Source organism: Pezoporus occidentalis, unplaced genomic scaffold (assembly GCF_034315485.1).
Source record: "Pezoporus occidentalis ecotype Australia unplaced genomic scaffold, CSIRO_AGI_Poc_V1 ctg32, whole genome shotgun sequence".
Lineage (NCBI taxonomy): Eukaryota > Metazoa > Chordata > Aves > Psittaciformes > Psittacidae > Pezoporus > Pezoporus occidentalis.
Window position 1 is genome coordinate 1,319,484 of NW_026915158.1, and position 23,126 is coordinate 1,342,609.

At 37.3% G+C, this 23,126-nt stretch overlaps 1 protein-coding gene across 10 annotated transcripts in view; it reads right to left on the reverse strand.

The window, feature by feature from the left end:
- Positions 1-2,446: 2,446 nt before the first annotated feature.
- UBE3A (ubiquitin protein ligase E3A) overlaps positions 2,447-23,126 on the reverse strand; it is a 53,663-nt gene continuing 32,983 nt past the window's right edge. For 9 of the 10 annotated variants that reach the window (XM_062628592.1, XM_062628590.1, XM_062628587.1 and 6 more), the window contains 8 exons: positions 18,946-20,201; positions 10,926-11,070; positions 7,061-7,266; positions 5,105-5,269; positions 4,571-4,726; positions 4,405-4,478; positions 3,371-3,514; positions 2,447-3,146 (listed from right to left, as the gene is read on the reverse strand). In XM_062628592.1, the coding sequence (XP_062484576.1) occupies positions 3,026-3,146; positions 3,371-3,514; positions 4,405-4,478; positions 4,571-4,726; positions 5,105-5,269; positions 7,061-7,266; positions 10,926-11,070; positions 18,946-20,201 (2,267 nt within the window). In that variant the 3' untranslated portion in view covers positions 2,447-3,025. Of the gene's footprint in view, positions 3,147-3,370; positions 3,515-4,400; positions 4,479-4,570; positions 4,727-5,104; positions 5,270-7,060; positions 7,267-10,925; positions 11,071-18,945; positions 20,202-23,126 lie in introns of those variants that run through there. The other variant, XM_062628593.1, reaches the window with a different exon arrangement.

Here is a 23,126-nt window from a genome sequence, read left to right on the forward strand (position 1 = left end):
CTCCCCCACCAGCCAACACAAGTGACTCCACCAGCCAAGCCCAGCTCCCACCCCATACACCAGCCACTGCAAAAGAGGGACTGATGTTTCATACAGTACAGTTCAGAGGAATAGGAATTTGCATCCAAGCGAAATACATTTCTCTGAGAAAAATAAAATTAAAAAAAATGGATTGTGTCATATGAGACAATGCTGAGATGCCCCAAACATTTTCTTGTTAACAAATTAAGGACCCCCTGAAAAGAGAACACCAGCACACTGGCATCACAGTGCTACCTTGGATGAGAAGCCTTATGTCTCTCTCACCTGAAAGAGGTATTTCAGTGACACAGAAGTACACCTACATTTCCAAGGTCAGCTTTGTAGACCTAAAGTTTGCTAAATGCTGCTGAAAGACTACGAGAGACTACAAGAGAGTTAAAGACATTCCAGGTGTGCCTGAAGAAAAAAAGAACTTAAAATGGCATTTTCCCCAGTATGACAAACATTCCAAGCAGCAGAGGACTGACTGGAACTTCTGCAGGGCAGGAGAGCAGCGTGCAGCTACAAGACTTCAAGATTTATTTACTTTAAACCTTATCAGCTGCTGCAGCTGGACAAGCACACCTGTACCACCACTAAGGACATAAGGTTTTGATACCATGCCATTTTGGGGGTGGCAGTATGTATTTAAACAGGAAACCTGTCAATATGAAGTGCTTATATCTTACCTGAAAATGATTCCTTGAAAAACAGCTTATACTTTTAAAGGCCAATACAATTACGTATTATTTTAATCTTAATGCTAAAGGAAGAGAAAAAACATATTCACAATGCCAACACCTCGGTTGGAAAACTTTGTATTGCTATCCAGTGATGCTGTCTGCCCTGGTTTTGGGTCCGTTTAAAAAAACAACGTGAATTTTACCCACTTGTTAGCTGGGTATAACCACCATCCACAGCTATATCAGAATAAGACAAGTTACAGGGACACAGCTCAACAGCATTAGACTATTGATGTAGTACATACCACACAGCAGTATCATGATGGGGTTCATACTTGTCACAAAACACCTCAAGCCACTTGGCAAATCTTGTTTTTGCCACTTACAGTAAAAGATGCCCCAAACCTGGAGGAATCTGCCGGCACTGTTGTCAGCTTCCCTACCCAGAGGCTGGTATATCTTGTTTTCCTCTCAAAAGACATGAAATAAGGTGAACATCCAGAACAGCTTGCCCTACCTGCCACCTCCAGCTCAAACACCAGAAGACAGCCAGCACCAATCCTTCTCCAGCGAGGTTCAGTCCCTGTGTCCAGGTTGTCTTGGATTTGAGAGGGGAACATCACTGGACCCCACATCACTACAGTTCACCTCTGGAGAGATTTCCGCACCTGTAACCCTCAACTTATGCTGTACTACAACGTTTTCTAATCAAATAATGTAATATCCAATTCATCAAAGTAAGGAAGTCACTTGTTTTCTTTTTCACTGAACCGTGGTGAAAAAGGTCACTGTTTTATTCAGCATCAGTCACATAACAGTTGTCTGTTTCTATTACTAGAAAGAATTTATTAAAATAGTCCTGAAAGACAGCTTTTCTTTCTCCAATGATTTCAAAACTATGCCTTTTAATGCCAATTCCACACAGTCACGGGATTGATCGGTAGTAGTCAGTTATAAGCAATCGTCAAGGCACAAGCTCAGCTCTGCACATCCGCTGCAGCTTGTATTGGAAAAAAGAGATATGCCAGTTACATCCTCACTTAAAAATGCATAATCCCTTTGTCATACACTGCAACAGGAGAAATTAACATTAAACACAGACTACGAAAGGTAAAGGATTTATTTCTGATATGATTTGTAGAGTTAAATTAAAAACCTACTGAATACTTTATGTAATAGATGAACATAACCTTAGTACTTACTTTCTAACAGTTTAATTAATGGTTGGAAGTGTACAACATGAAGTAGGCCTTACGTTTAATATTGTTCAATTTTGCTTATTGTTAGATGAGATTAAAATACAGTAGCCATCCCTTTAGATTATGTTGCAACACTGATCATGTGCCTTGATAAGTAGGAACAATAAGTCATTAAATAAACGGTGATGACATAACATGTAGGGAAGACTTTGGATTGTCTATTTAAAATGTCAACGTAATAGGCAATTAAGAATAAAACTTCATTTTAAGTGCACTTCCACATGCTTTGTTTATAATAAAGCAAAAACTTCCTATCTTTTTTCCAAACACTTCACTCCCTACTCTAAAGCTGTTCAGTTGAAAATGCACTTTCCCCAGTAAACATCTTTTTAAAAAAAGTAACTAAAATTTCTACCCTTTCTTATGCTAAGAAATGTTTCCTAATTAAAAACACAGTTTATTACAAGACATGTGTAGGCAACATATAGTGAAATGAGATTTAATTGTTGTGCTGTGACTAAAGTAAAGTTCTCAAGGCTGCAATTTAACATTCCAAGTTCTCCCTTCCGTCTTTATTGATTCTTAAGATTTTGCACAGAAACTCTTTGGGGGCTAGAACAGCAGTAATTGCATCACACTGTTTTCCAAGACTTCAAGTTTCAAAAGCAAACTCTTCAAAAAGTACAGTTCTTGATTTGATTAGATACAGGGACAAAAATATAGCACATACTTGAAGGTTACATGGTCTACAAATGATGGCAATATTTTCCTTGGGAGAGTACAGTTTGTTTTCTTGTAAATACTCAAAAAGGCTCAACTTCAAGCAGTAATAAACACAAGCAAAAGTGATTTAACCCTTAAAATAAATATTCAGGAAAACCTCTCTGTACATACAAGTGAAAGAATATGTAACACTTTCACGCTAAAAGAAAAAATAAAGATTTTGTTCATATAAGCAGCTGAAATCTGCTGTTCCAGCCCAATGTCCCCAGTAAAGAAGGGAGGCACAAACACAGGTGACTACTGTAGCTCACTATCTTATGGCCTTTTTAGACAGGGACATCATCACCATCATTTTTTAATCCCTTTTGTTATATATTTTTTTCTATTTTGTTATATTCATTACAGCATGCCAAATCCTTTGGCATATGTGATGGCCTTCAATAATCTCTCCTTAAGCTTTTCTTTGCTTGAGTACTCCGGAAGCAAAAGTACATTAAAGCATGTGTGAGATGTAGGTAACCTGTGGGGAAAACAAAGGGAAAGAGAAAAACAAGAATTCAGATCTGGGAACATGCAGTACCTGCAAAGAAACACATTGCTCTTTCACAGATCCAAAATAATGAATTTAAAGAGAATCCACTTTGCTTAGATGCAACTGTCCAGATTTAACAAAGTTAACTTAAAAGCAAGAATTTGCTTCCATTTATAAACAAACAAGAAAAATGTAGACTTTTTTTCTTTTACCTCTCTGTATCTGGGCCATTTTTGGCTATGATCATCTTTAACTTTCCAAGTCCTCCCACAGGGGCTCTGTCTGTGCCTGTTGTAAACTGTAAGAATAGCCTTTTCTGTTCGTCTGTAAATGAATGGACAATTTCCCAGAATTCCCTATGAAGGAAGAAATCAAGAAGTGAACTGAAACCTGGTATAAATGAGACTCTTGGAAGTAACTGAACTTTGAATGTTTAGTTATCCTTATCAACCCTAACAGCAAGTTTACAAGTTGCATTCATAAACCAAACCAGTAACTTCTTTACCAATCGAATGAGATTCAGAAGTAGAAATTAGAATTAGTACCAAAACACTGCAATTTAACTGTTTTTAAATGTTAATTTGGCTGATAAATGAAGAATATTTTCAGATCACTTAATTTAGGATTCCCATTTCCTAAGGAATTATACTGGTTCCACTACAATGGCCATTTCTACTACCATCTTAAACACTACAGTAAGCAAACAGCTGCTGTCAAGGTTTTCTACCCTAGCAGGAATTAGTTAAGTAGTTGGCAAAGTCTAGAGCACTCAAGATGCACACTTCCCTAATGCTTGTCTTCAGAATTCTCTAGTCCAAGGGGACACAAAAGTAGAAACATCAAAACCACTGAATTTACTTGATTTCTAATTAGAGCAGAATGGTTTACACATGCAACCTATCCAAACAGTTCAGTGTGATTTCTTTTCTTTTAAAAACAGCAGCAAAGCAATGGTTATTTATTGAAACAGCCCTGTTTATACTGGGGATTATATAACTGTATGGTATGAAAGACAAAAACCCAGGGAAAAATCCCTCTTAATTTTTACCAAAGTTCACTAGAAGCTAAAGACAGTACACTTACAACTATGTGCTCTTTCCTAATGACGGTACTTGAGTAAAGCGGAATTATGCATAAGACACTTGAATCTCCAGCACTACAAAAATACTCCATGTTACAATACTGTGAAGAAACAGCTATGTCAAGTGCTTTTTATCTTTCAGACATCAGAAAAAAAATAATTTACCTAATAATAAGAGAGTCTCTGGTATAGCCACCATCATATTCTGTAGTTTCTTCTAGTGCTTGAAAATCTAAATTCTGTAAGAAGATGACATTTTTTAAAATGACCACTAGTTAGGTACTTAGCATCAAAAAAGCTCCACTTTCTGGTGTACATTCAGAATTCTTACCCTACTTCCACATATAAGTAATTCAATTTCCTCTGGTCTAAATAAATATTTCAAAGGAGATTCATTGGTCACCATGTGGAATCCTCTCCGAAAGGCCTTGAACTGCTTTTCTACTGATTTATTGAGGATATAGTCAGCATACAGATTGACAAATTCCTGTAAGGAAACAATCCCCCAAAAAACCTTAGTACTTTGACACATGCCACTCAACGTATCTCCAAAAAAATGTAAGACCCCGAAATACACGTAATTCTATGTAGATTACCTGGGTTCAGCTTCTACTCAGCAATAATACAGAACACGTCTCACATATTTCTCAGACAGGTCAAACACCACATCCAGAAGCTACAGATGCATACATCGATGCTTTCTTTAAAAGATAAGCCTTTCCTGCTTACAACTATACTGTGCTATAGCAATTAAAAAAGGCTTTTAAGCTTAAGTCAGGAATGAGACCAAACCTCTGCAGTGCTACACAATTCTGCATACAGTATCTAAAAATTACAGATTACATTAAAAATCATTTGAGTGTACCTTTCTATTTTCATTTGTAATAGGAATTTTATCACCGTTTTCCTTTAAATCATGCATCATTGGATTGCCAAAGAGATCCGTGTGAGATATTTGAAACGTTATCATCATATCATCTTCCACACTTCCTTCATACTCTAGCAAGTCTCTCAAACTCTGGTAAAGAACCTAGAGAAAAAAAACAAGACAATAAATGTCTGTCATAAGCAGATTTCAGGATTTCACTGAGTAATACCAAAAGGCATAAAATCATCTGCTCAAAAAGGGTTATTGCATTCTATATAACACAAGTCCCCTAAGATCTCCCATGACAGTCCAAACAAAGGTATGTTAACCTCCGTGTCTGAAAGAACCAATAGCAGATATTAAGGAAAGATAAAAAAGAAACATGGCAATGAATGATAAATCCCTTAGAAGAGCCTACCAGTACACAGGAATATTCCTAAATGCAATGGTCAAACCTGTAGCTTAAGAGTCACTGACTACCTCTTTACCATTAAACTCTCTTGAAATTGTATTTATTTTTGGCATCCAGAACACGTTACGCTAGTAGGTTGAACGTACACACATTAAAATCAAAAGAAAATGCTGTATCTTATATCAGCTAAACTCCAGGCAGCAAGCTTCTGTCTTCTACATCTTGAGTTAAACCCCAAACGAACTAGGAAGCAATCTTGAAGCGACAGACGGGCAGTTATTAAGGTAAGAAAACATTTATGCACAAATAAAAAAAAATAATAACTAAAATCACAAGTTAAGTCAGAATTTGCCAAGTGGAATCTGAAATTAACTGCAAGAGCCTGCTCTATTCAAAGGAGTGACCAGCCTTCCTCCATGCTATGCCTCAAGAAAAGCTCAAGACTCTTTCGGAAACCAAAGGCTATGCACAAAGGGAACAATTATTTGTCTGAGGCAGAGGTGTAGGACTCAAGAATGCAAAACAAAGGAAAAGCAACAACTGAGTGCAACTGTATTTTTTATAGTGAAGTAGAAATAATAAATTCCTCCTAAATGTTTCAATTATTAAAAGAGTTTACATGTAAGCCTCATCCTTTCACTAAATATATCCTTTTGATTCTTCCACAGGACCTTTAAAATACCTTGCACTGACAGTGGCTGGACTTGGAACTGCTGGTGTGAGGGCTGGTGACCACCACATCCTCCATGCTCTAGCAGCTGGACTCAATATTAAAGGTCTTTTCAAACAGTTGATTTTATGATTCTACTCATCTTTTTTGAGTAGCTGAAGATTTGCATAAGCACTTATGAAAAGAGAAATGAAATGAAGCATTTCAACTCATATTAGCTAGCATGTGAGAAAGCTACTGGTGATTTTTAATTGCAGATGAAGCAGGGCAAGTCACCCTGCATAGCTGCTTCTGTGCTCTATCTAAAACACACGCATGGCTTAGTGCTTTTGTATAGCCACTGGCTGGGGAGAGGTAGGGAAGACGGATACTGATCATTGCTCCCAAACTGTGCAGATATTCAGACTGCCTCGTCCGTCTTTTGCTTTAAGACAAAAGACCAAAACCAAACCCCAAGTGCATCACACCTTTTTTGCATGTCTACTGTTACTTTCATATTTGTTGTAGAAATCTACTTCTACAAATAGATATAACCAGCCTAATTTTAGAAGTCTTTTTGGGAAGATACTATGAATAATAGTTACTGCTTAGTAGTGCTTAGTGATATTAAACAATTTAGACAGCATGTAAAAAAAAAATGTAACAAAGCCTTACTGATACCCAGCCCTATTTGTTGACTTGACAATTCTTCTTCCTCCAAGCCAGATGTAGTAAGAGATTTTATTGCTTATGAATTTATTTAACAAATGCAGTCTTTACACAAGTCACTGGTTATTTCACTTCCACTTCTGACAGTGATCTTGTATTTGCATTATTTGTATCTGTTGCATGACAAATGCATTAATAAACTCAAAGAACATAATGAACTTACAGGATGAGAGTCTGCCAGATCACGGAAAGTTCCTTTTTTGCCCATTAGCTTCCTGTAGACAACCATGGGAAAATGTACGTCCAGTATACAGTTATTGTAAATAGCCAGCCCCAGTACTATGCCAATCAGTGTAAACTGACCCTCGGTTTCAAAAGAGGACGGATTAAACCAGAACAGTTTTGTAGATTCATCGTATGTGAACATCCCTGTAGGAAAAATGAAGTTGAACAATCATGGTTACATTTCAATAAAAATGACATGTAAAACACACCATTATAAACACATTTGCATTAGAATGCCTCTAAAACATGCTTAGCTTAACATTATAGTGAATTTAATGCGAAGAGAACCTGCTTACCTTAGGGTAATTTGAGCTGCTCAAAATACTGTTACTAACATTATCACTAGAAGTATGGAAGAAACCTGCGATACAACATCCTGCAATGCCCACCAAACCTGTTCATGCATGGCCTTTCATCGCCTGCCATTACTAAGTAGCCAGGAGCACATTGTCAACATACATTGTAACTTCGATAAATACAACAGGACAAGAAAATAACAGTCAAAACACATGTGGATGAAATAATCCTGAAGAACTCCAATTAGTACAGAGCGACAGCCTTTCCTTAAAGGCTTTTCCAGATCAGTTCCAGCAAAGGAACAGGACTAGATGCAGCCTTATGACTGAATTGGAAGCTATGAGAACAGGGCATGGATTAACCATCACATATAATCTTAGATCCCCACATTTGGGTTTTGTTTGTTTAAAGGTACTTGGCAAGGCCCACTGTTGCTGCAGCTATCACATACATCTTGAGGAGAAAATGTAACATGAGACTGTGTTTCACAGGAGGGGATGCAACTTTAACAGCTTATCACCGTTGAAAGCGAAGAGGTTTTGCTTTGCTCCCCTGTCTCCCTTCATCTGATTTTCTGCAAAGTCCACAAACTAAGTACCTTTACAGAAGTCTTCAAACGGCTGAACTGGCAAATGCCAGGAGCTACAGGGAGTGGATACGGCTGTATAGACAAGAGAAGGATAAAGCCTTACCCTTTTGGCTGTAGACTAGCTCTTGTTTATGAAACCCAAGTTTGTGCATAGGCTACACACTATTTAAATGAACCCTACAGTAAAATCCATTTCCTTACTAGATACTAAAAGAAGATAAATTCAAACCCCATAGACTTAAGGGGAGAGACTAGTATAGTCACAGTGACCTGTTACCTTTACAGCTTGAGATCATGATTTCCAGGCAGAGCTTAAGGAAAAGCGCTCAGGCTCCTTCCTCCCAACACAACAGAATTTAGATGCACATGGTCAACAACATGAACTACGTTTGCCACAAGGATTTATCTTGTCAGCTCTTAAAAGATATGCTTATTTACAGCCTACTGAGATGGTACAAACTGATTACAAAGCCACAAACAGAGTCACAGAATTACTCCCAAGACTAAAAATGTCACCTTCAGCTAAGAGATAAAGCCTGAATTCTCATTCAGTGTAAGAAAATGACCTGCAAACACATTCAGAGACTGGCTATTCCCCAAAATTGAAGATTATTTATCACAGTAAGATACTAGGACAGGGCCAGCTATTAGGGGAAGCACATAAATAACAAGACTAACATAAGGTAAGGTAGCTGGAAATCAGAAATGGATAAGCAACACAAACATATATAGGAGAAACATTAAAGAGAACCCTGCATTCCATTTTCTGAATTGACTGAAGTAACTTCTGGATTACTGGCAAAATAAAAGCAATTACTTGTACTTTCTGCAAGAAAATGGAAGAGTTGAACAGTCAAAATAAACAACTCCGGCAAATGTCTAATAATTAAGGACTAACACTTCACCCAGACCAACATCTGGAAACACTTTCATGTGAAATACAGCATTTTAGTCATTGACCAAAACTAAGACTATAGTACATTAACATTAAAATAAAACACCAGAATAAAATGGAAGCTTCAATAAGACAAAACCAATTGTATAGTGTTGGCTGGAATACTGTATAAAGTTATTCCTTCTTTCCTTTTACCATGACTGTTGGTCATAAATCTAATTTTGCTCAAGTAATTACCTCCTTTGAGTAAAACCTGACAGTAGTTTAGTATCAAAATACTTGAAATGTAATGGCAACAAAATTTACAGGTATAAGTGTGACTTCACACATACCTATCAGATGACATTTTAAATTCCATTTAAAGGATTTCCTTCATTTTCTCTGGTAAATGAAGTGTTTATGAATCAACAAAAACCCACTTGGCATATATGGTGTATAAACTGTTAAACTGCAGTGCATATTAATAGGTGCAAAAGTATGAATGCAAGCTACATTTTCTGGTTTTGCACATTTATGTCAAAAGCCAATAAATACCCTCCCCCCCCCCCCCCCCAAGTTGATATGAATACAAAAAGTGTACTTACTTTTTACTTTTTTGTATTTTGAATACAGAAGTAAAATACAAACCATGCATGCACATCTTATCTATTACCCATCTTTATACACAGGGAGCATATATACACTGCTGGATTTTAGCTGAATCAGACTTCAGTTACTAAATGGGATTATTTCAATATAGGCATCCCACGCAACTTCTGCTTAGCTAAACTCAGGTAAAAAGAACAAATGTATTTTGCATTGAAAATATACCTTTGTCAAAGTAGTGAGACTTCCTTATTTTGTTGTACTCCAATTTATTCCAAGTAACCTTGCTAATTCAGATTCCAATCCCTCCAAGTTAATGGTAGTTTTCAGAGTAAGACTTGCCTATGGATCTGTATTGCTTGTGATAAGAACTGGCTTGTGTATGGGTAATAGTAAGTGTCAAGGTTCAGATCCTGTTACTGATTCTGGGGACTTCCTCTTCAACCTGAACAAACTGAACTTTTATGTTTATATTCATCAATTTTCTAAACTACAAAACCAGCAGCTTTATTTTTTAAAACAGCTCAATGAACCCAAATTAACTAATGGCTACATGCTGTTGAGCTTTAATGGAAGCCTTAACAGGAACTGCAATATGTCATCATCGTTCAGAAACTATGAAATTAGTACAAGAACCTGCTAGGTCTCATTTCTGTTCTAACACAAAGTATTAGTAACACTTTAAGACATTTTAATCTTATCAGAGCAGCAGACCAGCTGCATATTAAAAGCAGTACATCTCTGCATGTATGAAGCAGAAGCATTAGACACTAGTGCAGGGAGCAAGGAGGGTAAAAGAGAAAAAAGGCAAGATGGAAATGCGACTGTTAAAACACAAATATAAAACTTTGGCTCTGATATATCAAAATCTCTTAGTTCTAAGTAACTACAATGAAATTTGACATTACTGCTACACTTTGGATTTGTACCCCTTTTAGATGAAATCATTAGAAGAACTGACGCTATCAGACGTTTTAAGCTGGAGGAAGGGGAGGAAATAAAAACTCACCATAAGTCCTACTCTGGTTTTATTGCAGAAGCTCTTCCTCTTTGGTTTGATTACTAATTCTAGAAGCTAATCACAAAGCAGAGTGAGGAGAAAGGTGAGAGAAAAAACACAGGAACCCTGCAAAGAAACCCTATACTACTGATTTATATCCAAACAGGCAGTGGTAGCTTTCACTAGCTATACACATAGCTTTTCATCATTCCTCCTTAGGAGGATGACTGATGATAAAGACACAGTGAGCCTCAAGGGGTCAAATGCTCTCATGATCACCAAGAAATCTGGAGAGCTTCAGAAAGAAGCAGCAGCAGATACAGAAAGGCACTGCATAAACACAGAACAGGCCAGGTTGGAAGGGACCTTGAAAGATCATCTGCTCCAACCTTTTGTGTGAAAAACTTGATAAATTAGTAAATTCTTATATCACATACCAATATCTGGATTGAAGATTTCTTCCACAACCAGTTGAAAAAATTCTTTGGAAACACCTCCTTCATCTACCCCTTGCTCTCCTTCAAATTCAACATACAATTGCTTCTTCAAGTCTGCAGGATTTTCCATGGCAATCATCTCTAGCTATTGAGTGAACAGACAGAAGTATTTCATTAGTAAATCTGTTTACCAGAAGAGTCAATTGAGTATCAAATAATGAAATCACAACTACCCTCCAAACTTAAGAAAGCAAGTATAAATCTCAACGGTAAAATACCAGAAACCAATAGTAACGCTAAATCACTCTAAGCCTGTATCAGAATTCGGGGATTAACACAGCAAGAAACTTACCACAGATCTGATCTGTTAGCCAATTAAGAGTGTTAGCCTTCTCCGTTTCTATTCTTCTAAGCACTTATTTTAAATAAGTTAGCATTGTGTTGCACAAAATTCACAGAAAACAGTATGAAAACAAGATTTATTACTGGGATAATCAAATTCATCTGACAAAGAAAAGAGACTGCAATCTGATCTACATGTTTGCAACAAATGGTTTTGTGAAGGGATTACACAAGATATGTTTTCAGAGTGAAAGACAGAAGACAAGCCTTTGACTAGTAATCGCATCTCACAAAGAAAGAGATGGAGAAAAAACAAAACACCCCAGAAATTAGAAGACACTAACATTACAGTCAAATTGGTCTCCTTTCCTCTTGACGCTAATGAAGAAGTCTCAGCATTTCTTGCTCTTATTTCTTCAGTGCCTTTAAACAGATCTACTGCACTGCTTCCATGAAAGTGAATATTCAGTTAAGGTCAAATACCAGTTATAACATCTCACAGGAAAGGAGTTCATGTCTACATAAAGGCCATTACATATCTTTCACTTGCTTACAACAAAAATGTATCCTTTCAGTTAATCAAAAGTTATGCAAGAATACCTTGCAGCTGATAATATGCTGCTTAAAAGCATAAATATATTGGTTAAATCTGTGCAACATGATTATATTAAACATGTCTTTGTGGCAAAGAAGAAAATGCAACAGCAGTAAAGCACAAATGGACCTGTGCATTCCTCTACCAAGACTGTATTACTGGTGAGATTTGCCTCTAAGCCGGACTACTGAAACCTGTACTTACCACCAGGTGTCCTTAACACACCGAAACACTTCTATTCCACTACTTACCTTATCCACACACACATGCCAACACATTCTTTACATCCCAGAGTTCTACTACACAATTGTAAAGGAGAACAGGAACAGAACAGAGAGCATAAAGATAGCAATAATCACACCATCAACTCAAAATGACACCACCAGTAAGACACATTTTCTCCTGGTAACTGCCAAATCAGCCAGCCCATGTTTCAAGCAGCACAGCAGGGGCAGATGTGAGACACTGCTAAAGGTAGTTAGCATTAGCAGGTCCAGAGACTTTGAAGCTCCTCATGCAAAAAGAGCATGTGGAGAAAATTGCACTACCTGGAACTGAAAACTAGTGTCAGAAGGAAACAGAGTGTAACTTCAGATCATATCAAGCTCAGGTAAAAAAACCCAAACAAACAAAAACCAAACCCAAACCAAACCAAACAACAGGCAAACCACGAAGACCCCAGTAAAGACAGCAAGTCAGTTCAGTTGATTGGGACGGATACCGTTACAAGATCATCTGGAAAACATAGTTATGTTCTACATAAACCATTTGGTATTCTATTGCATACTACTTGCAGTGAAGTGGCTTTGCCTTTAAGGAGACCAAATAATATTTATTCTTTGAAATTCACTGTAATTTTTATCAACAGTACTTCTGCAGCAAAACTCTGCTGTGGTGTGCGTCCCCTGCCCTGCTATTCTCATCACATGCTTTCCCTAAAATGTAATCTTTTATCTCGTAAAATCATGAAAACCTTAAAATTGTGCATCTTACAGATATGTAAAATCTTTTCTTCCTGAACAGGACAACAATGGAGCTTAAGGCATGTTTCAAATACAACTGAAGATTTTCAAAACGGAGAAGTAGCATTTATTTTAAGATCCTCAATACTTGTTATACATTCAAGCTGGACAGACAGTTCTCCTAGTTGAGTCTCTTCCACTTACAAGTGGCTCAGTTTTTTTTCTCCTCAGGGCTGTTGGCTGTGCAGTATATAGCATCAGCAGTTTTCTATTTTGCAATTTTCATGAATTTTGAGGAGTTCTGAAAAAGCAAGTATTGCCTTTGCATGTCTTTTGGGACAGCAACCCTTTGTCGTAGTGTAAGGCTCTTCTGAGTCACAGAAATACACTTCTACTAAGGAGAGTTCCCATATTTATAAATATGAAGCAATTAAAAATATTTCAAAAATATTTTTTTTTGGCTGAGAACTACACTGCAATGAGTGATGTAAAAGAAATGCAGCATTTAAAAAAAAGGGGAAGGAAGCACTTGTAGTTGAGCAACACTGGCTGGATATATTGGAACAGTGTGCACTGGATGTCTGTGAGGGAGTCAGATAAAAGATTACCAGAAAGCTAGCATTTTGAGTCAAAGCCTAATGTTCATTGAAGTAGATTCTATAACCAGGACAATGTTGCTAAGCTGCTCAACTGAAGGTTGTGGGTTTAGCTCCCCTTTGAACATCCTGTCTCAACACTGACATTCCACAAGGAAATTGGAACTGAGTGGAAAACACAGCATTAGTCATGATAGCAGAGAGGCACTAATTTTAGCAGAACTGCAGCACTGTTTCTATAGCAAGGACATATGAACTTCAGAAATACATGACACCAATATGACAACATTAAAAAGCCTGATGTAACACCAGAGTTTGGCTACCTTCTTAAAACTGATGATAGCTGAACTAATTTCTATTCAGCTAAAAACAATCAAAAATCCCTTCAAGTTCTAGTAATGTAACATAAAAGTTCTCTTTCAGGCAATGGCAGGAATACTTTCCTCACTAGAAGGCAGAAATGACATGAACACAACTAATTCAATTTTGAAAGTACCAGTGACATGTCATGACAAGTCCATCACTACATTTTTCTGAAATTTTTCTGAAAACCAGCAACTTCAAATGACTAAGCAGCATCCTTGCCAGCTGTACTTTATGGTTCATGTATACGCTTGAGTGGGGCTTGCATGTGTCAACATAGTCACACACATTCTGCATGCAACCAAGGTGTACTGGTGCTGAGATTTTCCACAGGACACACAAACATCAAATTAGTTCTAGAAGAACCAAAAAGGTCCTTAAGTACTTTGTTGCTAATACACTCTGAGAGAATCTGCCTACTGGTTCAGCTGTCACATAAGAGTTTGTGCTCATCAATATATTCAGCAGCCATTTACAAGCAAGAGGCCTGCTGCCTGCCAGCTATCTAAGTTCCATGTGAAATTTGTCAAACTGAATTTCTAATTTGTGAGCAAGTACCAGCCAGACTCTGATGAAGGAATCCACCACATTTTCACTTGCACAACTTGAGTGTTGTAGCTAACACCCATTAAATTACTGCTACCTGAGAATAAATCCACATACAAATAGCTGTTGAGTGATAAAAATGATGAAGAGGGGATTTAAGGATAAACTTCCTTTCAATACTACCACATCCACACAACATGATGCAGCAGAAGTACAGCTGACCTCAAACTTGTTAGATGCAAAAAGGCATATTAACTGCTTTCAAAAACTGCAAACTGAGCTACCAACTCCCAGATGTAAGGGCTCCTTAACAAATGTGGGGACTACTGCTTTACCAATTCCAAAATTCCTCACCCCAATGACTTTTCAGATTAACATAATAGAAGGAAAGCGTGTTTCATTAAGTCCATTTCAATGAAAAAAATGAAAAAGAAGTTTCTGATGCAAATTTCATACATGCAAAGAAACTGAGCAATGAATGTGCAAATAAAGTTTCTGCTTAGATGTCCATGTTTCAGAGTGAACTGTGATTCTCTTAATAAGCAACTCTTAACAAGTTATTGCATTTAAAATGTATTGCTTCAAATTCGCAAGAAAAAATCCTGCAGTAATAATAATAATAAACATCACTTACCAGTGCTCATATTTGTTTTAATGAAGTCCAAACAGTGAGATGTACATACTGAATTCTAGAAGTTTAAATATTAAATGTTGATAAGAGAAACCCAGCTTGGTGATCACTCAATTATCTTGATCAATTAGAAGAGAAAGACTGGTATAGTCCATTTGCAAGAAGAAATTATAAACGCTGATGTATTTGCTTGAAAAATATCCAGCATCAATAAGGAAAATATGAATAAGAATCTCAGCCTCATTTTAATAAATACTTATGAAAATGCTTTTATTGGGAAGTTCTCAGAGTTATTCCATATACAGTTAAAATGGCCTGCACTGACTGTTCTGTAAAGACACAAGTCTAGTGACCCATGTATGTAATTACTTTGAAGTCTTTAAGTATTCAAACTCCAGAAATAAAAAAAAACGCAATTCAAGGGTAAAAATATTTGTAATCATAATTACTTACCTGTAATTTAAGCACCTTTGGAAATGCTTTGCCACTAGACAGATCTAAGAATATGCTTTTACTGCTTAAGAATATTATCTTGGCAATATCTTTCTGACAGTTTTCAGTGAGACCCTTCTGAAGTTCAGTAGTGCACCCAAAACCACAACCATTACTGATACAAACTCATACAGTGTAGCTTTCACTTGGGTTTTATGCTGTCAGTGCATGGTAACTATCTTTGACTAGAATCATAGACAGAACAAGTAACTTTAAGGATTAGTACTCAAGACTGAAGACTTATTTCAGACCAATTAGGAAGTGGAAGTGAAGTTTAAAAATTACTAAAATCACTTCTCAATCTGCTACAGGAAGTACCTGTAACAACAGCATGCAATTCTCAGATCAGGCAGTCACAGAAGAAGCTGCGAGACAACAGCATGGAACAGCAGTTTCCTTACAACACTCTTCCAGCAGATTTGCAGCTTAGAGACTTTCTGAGGTTTGTGTGTTGGTCACAGCAAAATACCTGTAATGCCCAATACCTGTAATGCCCTGTCTGGGCAAAGACATCCACAATTTTAAGGTAGTCAGGTAAAGCTGCTTGTGTTAAACCTGCTTCTGGATAATATGAGCAGGTGCTATGAGTTAAGAAAACCAGTATTCCTCATTCCATTTCTTCATGCCGTCTTTTATGTACTCTGTCATCTTTTTTACCACTAAGAGGACTTACAATCTCTCCAAAGAGACTCTAGACTCTCCTAATGCATTTCTATTGCATTGTTTTTGATATTACAATGAGAAAAAACAAATGAGAGAGAGACAGACATAGGCACATTGTAGTAGACAGAGACAATGTTTACTACATGTTCCATTTGGTCTTTTCTTAACTCCTGCCACTTTTTCAGGAATATCCAAAATCTCCTTGTGAGCACTGATACTTCATATCATCAGTTAAAATGTAACAATAGCTAAAAGGTGACTCTGCAGACCCTTTACATATAATTTTTTCAACACTGTTTTTTCTTAAGGCCACATCATCTTACAACGGTTACCTTGTTGCACCTCTTTGAAACAGCACATACTCTCTGGCCAGAACGGCGAGCCTTCACTCTTCTCCATTTTAGTGAATATAATCTATTTCCTTCAAGAAATTCCTGGGCTGCACAGTTCAGCTCAGATTACTTGAATTTAGAACAATTTTATCTTTTTCTTTTATTTTCTGTTCCAGAATAAACAGTTTTAAAATCTTACTCTTCTTGTGGCTTTGACAGAGTCAGATCACCATAATTTAGCATGTTCTGACAGCTTAAATTAACAGCCATAAGAGGATCCATGGCAACTGCCCAAGCATGTATTCGCAGACTGCAAGGACACCACAAATTAGTATGTTTGAGCTTGATCTGATTTAAATTACCTAAATTTTCAACAGACCAAGAGCGTGCGCAGCAGTAACTGCTGTGACCCCATTGTGATACAGCAGCTGCACTAACTTGATGTTGCCCATGTGCCTTCTAAACAACAATAAACATATTTTTACTGTTCTCAAAGATTTCAACTTCCTTCCACAACAAGCAGTATGTGTCCTTTTCTCATATTTACAGATTTTCTTTTCCATCATGAGCATGAAGAGGAAGGTCTGCTTCCTCTCTGCTAGAACAGACATCAAAACAAATATCTCCCCAAAACTAGCTCTTATCCTTTTTTAGCCCATCTTCTCCTAAAGGGATAATACTGTCCCTCCCTTTTTTCCCCAGTATTTATGTATCAGAAAGCTGAACAGTCAAAGAAGTAGGCTCCATTACTTTAATGTGCCAAAACTCAACAGGATACACCTGTACCATGGGCCCTGATGGGATGCACCCACAAGTACTGAGGGAGCTGGTAGATGTTATTGCTATGCCACTCTCCATCATCTTTGAAACAGCATGGAGAACAGGAGAGGTGCCCGAGGACTGGGGAGAAGATAACAACACCCCAGTCTTCAAAAAATGCAAGAAGTAGAACCCAGGAACCAACTGGCCAATCAGTCTCACCTCCATCTCTGGAAAGGTCATGGAATAGCTCATCCTGGATGTCATCTCCAAGCATGCGGTGGACAAGAAGGTTTATTAGGAGTAGTCTGTGTGGGTTCACCAAGGGGAAATTGTGCTTGACCAATTCGATAGCCTTTTACGATGGAATGACTGGCTGGGTAGATGAGGGGAAAGCAGTGGATGTTGTCTACCTTGACTAGGATTTTGACACTATCGCCTGTAATATCCTCATAGGTAAGCTCAGGAAGCATGTGCGAGATGAGTGGACAGCGAGGTGGACTGAGAATGGGCTGAATGGCAGTGCTCAAAGGGTTATCATCAGTGGTGGAGCCTCGTCAGAGGACTGTAGCTTGTGGTGATCCCCAGGGGTCAGTACTGGGTCTAGTCTTGTTCAATTTACTCATCACTGGATGAAGGGACAGTATACCCTCAACAAGTCTGCTGATAATACAAAACTGGGAGGGGTGGCAATTCCCAGGAAATAGCTAGCTCATCTGGAAATTCATAGGTACACAGAAAAATCAAGGTGGGAGCTCATTTAGGGCTCTCACAATTGACCTTCAGCAGCAGCTAAAATCATCAAATTTAACTAAAAGTAACAGCTGAGCTGAGAGGCAAAACCAGGTACTTTTCCAGAGTCTCTCTAAATACCTGTCTGGCTCTTCAGCAAGCTTTAAAGCTATGTTTGAATTTACAATTTTGCAAACAGTGTTGTGCTTTAATAACAGAACATAGAAAAATGAGCTTCTGAAAAATAACAGCTTTAAGTGAAAAACTAGAAGTAGGAAAAGTCCTAAAATTAAAGGACATATTTACAGGAAGATTTTCTCTGAAGTATTCTTTATAGTTTGTATCCTGTATAAGTCCTGTATAGTTTGTATCCTGTATAAGTCCCATCTTCCAAAAATGTGTGAACTTTAGGAAGCTTTACTTTAGGAAGCCAGCATATTCAGAAACAAGCTGCCCTCACAGCTCTCAGGTACCAACAGGTCTGTCTTCTCCTTCCTTGGTCATACCAGTATTTGCACCAAATTGCAACAATTCTTAAGGAAATGAGAAGTTCTACTTATGCAGGCACTCCACACTTTACATCTTGAAATTCAGAAGTCCACAACAAGAGTACACAACTGAAAAGTTTTAATTCCAATTTCCATTTGAAAAATTCTGCTATCACAAGATGATCCGACACATTCCAGAGGACAAAGGAAAAGTACCGAAACAGAAGAGTAAGCTGTAACTGCAGAATCTGTTAATGGGGAGTAAGAGCTATTTGACACTTTAAAACACTTAAGTCTGCAACCACTCAGAGTGAAAGCAGTTCTGCCTAACATACAAATCTTCAGCAGCACGTGTAAAATTCAAATTTAATATGGTAAAACTATTTGAGTTTCTTCTAGAGGAAATCTAGTACATAAACCACTGCACTCACACACAGTCCTTTTCAGTAAGTCAAAGCCCACATAGTTTGCAATAGTCAGAACCAACAAACTTAAGTTCCATGTTGCTGCATGACTTACCCGGACAAGCGCATCATCTATGATGTGATCACGTCTCACTTTAAGTCGCAAATATGGGTTGAGCTGCTGTCCTTGAACTAAGCTGTAGAGCACAGTTATGCGTCTTTCACTGTACATCCGGATTCTGTTGTCATAATACAATCCCAGGTTCTTGGTAACAGCATTCAATATGAAGGGGCAGGTCATAAAAGAGAATTTATTTTCTGTTTCTACTTTGAAGAAAGTGTAGTCTTTGTCCATTTCTAGAACATCATTCAGTGGTTCATTAATAAATTCTTCAAATGGGATAAGTGGTTTTCTGCAATCTATAGTTTTAACACCAAGTTCAGTTTCCAGTGGGTCCACTCGAGGACCTTTTTTATTTCTTCTTTCCTCACCCAAAAGCTCTTGAAGTGTTAGTTCACTAGATTCTGGGATGGGTTCTTCATCTTCCTCTTCATTATGATCTGTATCCACATCCCCTCCTACTACATTTGCATAGTAAACCATTTTCAAGCACTTTGAAGCAGCAACAACAGCATCATCATCATTCACTAGGTTACGACTACTGAACTCATTGCTTATGACTTTGTAAGTAATAAGTTGCTGAAATGTTTCCATCATTCTCCGAATTTGGTCTGCTCTGTACTTAGACCACAATCTGACCAGTTTTGCTTGAGCTGCAAGGGGCAGTTTGCTCATTGCTTTGCAAAACAACGGTAGAGCCATTTCCAGATATTCTGGGCTATGAAGATTGCCATTCTCCATAACGATAATAAACAAATTCAGATAGTTAGGATCCCGAGAGTACACATTATGGTAAGTCAAGTCACATTCCACATTAGGTGACAAGTACACAAGTGCATTTAAAAAGGCAGTTTCTATTTTTTCATTAGACAGTAATCTATCATAAACCCGTCTGACTGCTTCAATATCTACAGACACTTCATCTGGGCCTAGTTTTTGGAGGTTATTATCTCCCTGTGTGTTATCACCTATTCTTGATGACGAAGATGATGATGCACCTGAATCTTCTTCCATAGCAGCAGCCGAACAGGCAGCTTTTTCCTTTTCGTCTTCATCTTTGTCTTCATCCTTTCCTTGAAGAGACTTGAGCTCCTCCTTGGTGTGCTGCTTGGCTTTTCGGAAACTCTGTACCAATGCTTCAGCACTAGAAAATACTCTCCCAATCACTCGGATTAAAGGGGAATAATCCTCTTTCTCCCGACATAGTTCAAGAATTTCATATATCTTGTCTTCTGTTAGAAAAGTCACATCTATGAAAAGATAAAGTATTAATTTTGTTAAGATAAAATACTTCTGATTTGCTCTACTCAATGTGTATCATCATTAACACCAGAAAAAAAAAACAAAACAAAACAGTGTTAGTGTTGGATAAATTTAAGGCAGGTACTGCATAATTTCATTAGCATGAAGAATCGTGATTTCATTCACTATGATTGTGTAAAATATCTTATTTATGGATGTCGATCCCTGAAGGAGAACATGCTCAACAGTAAAACTGTTTTGCAGCCAATTAGCTGCATTTGGTAGTTAACAATATTGTATCATCTAAACAAGAGCAACTAAATCAATCACTAAGACGTTTAATCTTTGAAAGACTTACTGAATATGACTCTGTGACAACACAGTCTTCTGGTAAATCTGCACAGTTAATGTGTAAGTCATTAAACTATATCCCAACTAAACTGTTTCAACATCTTTTTTCAGACACAGCAGATATGTATGGACTTCACACATTACTTCTCCCTTACAAGTAGACTTTAAAAAAAATCCAATAATTAGTTTTGCTAAATATTAATGGGAATATGAGATCTTACTTTTATTTTTAATGCTTTCTGCAACTGTTTGTATTCTAAACCGATGCCTGAAAATCCTCTCAAAAACCACAATACATGCTCAGAAATTTATGCTGCCTTCTAAATTACACAGTTGAGTATGTGGGTTATTTCTTTGTACATTAGGCCTCAGTGAGACAAACATCTTGAGTATACTCATCAACATGCTATTCAGATGAACAAGCTGGTTTACATGCATCACCTGCATGCAATCCAAATACCTGCCTGTTGCCACCTCTCCCCCAAACCCCTGATATTAAGTCCTTTTTTTTAAATATGAAATCTTTCTTCTCTTTTCTAAAGAAAAAAGATTTTTATCTTTTCTATGCTGCTTCTCAAACAGAAGCCACAGATTCTTTCACATCAGGTGATGATTTAGAGTAGGATTACCACATGATCAGACCCTGAAAAGATGTTCTAGTTTAAGCAGATTCTTCTGAACTGACACATAATTTAGAATTAAAACAGAATCTGTTTAATAGCATCTCTGGAGATCTAAAAAATGCTCATCACAGCACTGTATTCACCAACCATGCTAGATCAACTATCTGTGCAGAAAGAAGGAAGCGTATAATTTTAATAAAGACAGTTCTATGTTTAAAGTATTTTGAAATGTGACTGCCTACACTAATATTCATTCCAAGCAGTCATTAAATTAAAAATACAAACTAAATGATGCCAGACAGACAACCTATTGATTTCTGGATTCCTAAGCCATTGTTAGAGCACATACAACACAGGAAATACTAAGCTTATGTCACAGTACTGAAATTGACTTCCAACCAATTCAAAGACAGTGAAAAAGCTTCAAAACTAAAATCTTCCCTGTTAAACCAACAAGAGCATTGAAAATATTATGAAAGGATTCAACCTTAGCACAACATCTCCTATTTGTACCTGCTGTGGTGAATGTTCCAGAAGCAAACTTGACTAAAAGATATTGTAACTGCTGATACATACGCTGTTTCATGCCATAGCTCTTCAAAATGAGGACCACAGCCTCAAGTTCACCAACACCGGATTGCATAGGTTATTCACAAAACGAAAATTATCAGCAAAAGTTGACTATTTAACAGTATAATACTCTTCAGATTTCTGTACTTACAACAGGAATTCCCTAGTCATTCTTTTAAAGGTTTCAGTATTTAGTATTAAAGAATCTAGTCATGTGCCATTTCCAGATAAAATATTTAGTATTATCATTAGCAGTTCCATAACAGTTCTAAATCATATCCTTTGACCATCCTCTGAGCTATCAGAAGAGTCTGCCCCATTTTTACTTTCCAGTAGTGATAAAAGAACAAATGTAGTGTAGTACAGTACAGTAGCGAGAGAAGAACAAATGTATAGTGAAGTTTTCTTCTAACTCAAGTCAACTTTAGTCAACTTGTGTGTGGATATGTGAGTTTTCACATGCCTTCTCTTCTCACCCTTCCTATTACAACTACATGATCCAGCAAAGTAAGTGTATCTCTTTTCAGACCTCTGTCTCAGTAATACTCCACGACAAATCTGTACATGGAGTCATGCTTTAGCCATGATCCTTGACTGTGAGAAAGACTGCATGTGGTATGCATACTGCCAATAACACTCCCCAGTTAACAAATTTATTAATTATCTTTTCATTATCCCTTATGGAAGCTTTGTTATGATTGTGTGCTCACTGCCTGTCCACTGATGTTCTCTGCTTCCAGTTCCATGTTTTGGTCAAACATTAGTTTCCACAAGTTAAAAATAGCTTCCCAGGTAATAATGACACAGATTTTGAAATGGCACTCTCTCTCTATGACATTTGTTACCCATGCTTTTTTATAGATTTGTAATTTTACCATTCCCTTCCTCTTTTTGGACAGCCATCTAAGATATTACTGACGTACTGACAATAGCCTACAGGCACATTTTTCTCCAAAGGTAATAGTCTTAGGGTTTAGCACTACAGAAAAGTAGTTTAAATTATTGTTTCTGCAGGTTATTTCATTTTATTTAGAACTTTCAATCCTATGTCAAGCATAAAAGCAAGCTGCATATCTTCTTTCTTGGCTTAACTGCAGTTTTCCCAGTAACTGTTACTGCAGATGGATTTAAAAAAACCCCGAACAATTCAGAGTGCTGAATTCCTTAGACAACATCCAATTCCAAAGGTGATTAAGAGACTCCAATGGACTTTAAGAATGCATTAATGATCTCTGTCCATACAGCTACAAAGACAGGTCAATAATTGAGATGCTGCAACAGATCGAGTCACTGCTTTAGACAACAGACTGACTCTGCAGATGGTTTGAGAGGACTTTTAGACATCTGTCTTGGGGAGAGAGGACAGTATGGTCAGAACGAAGGAGGAAA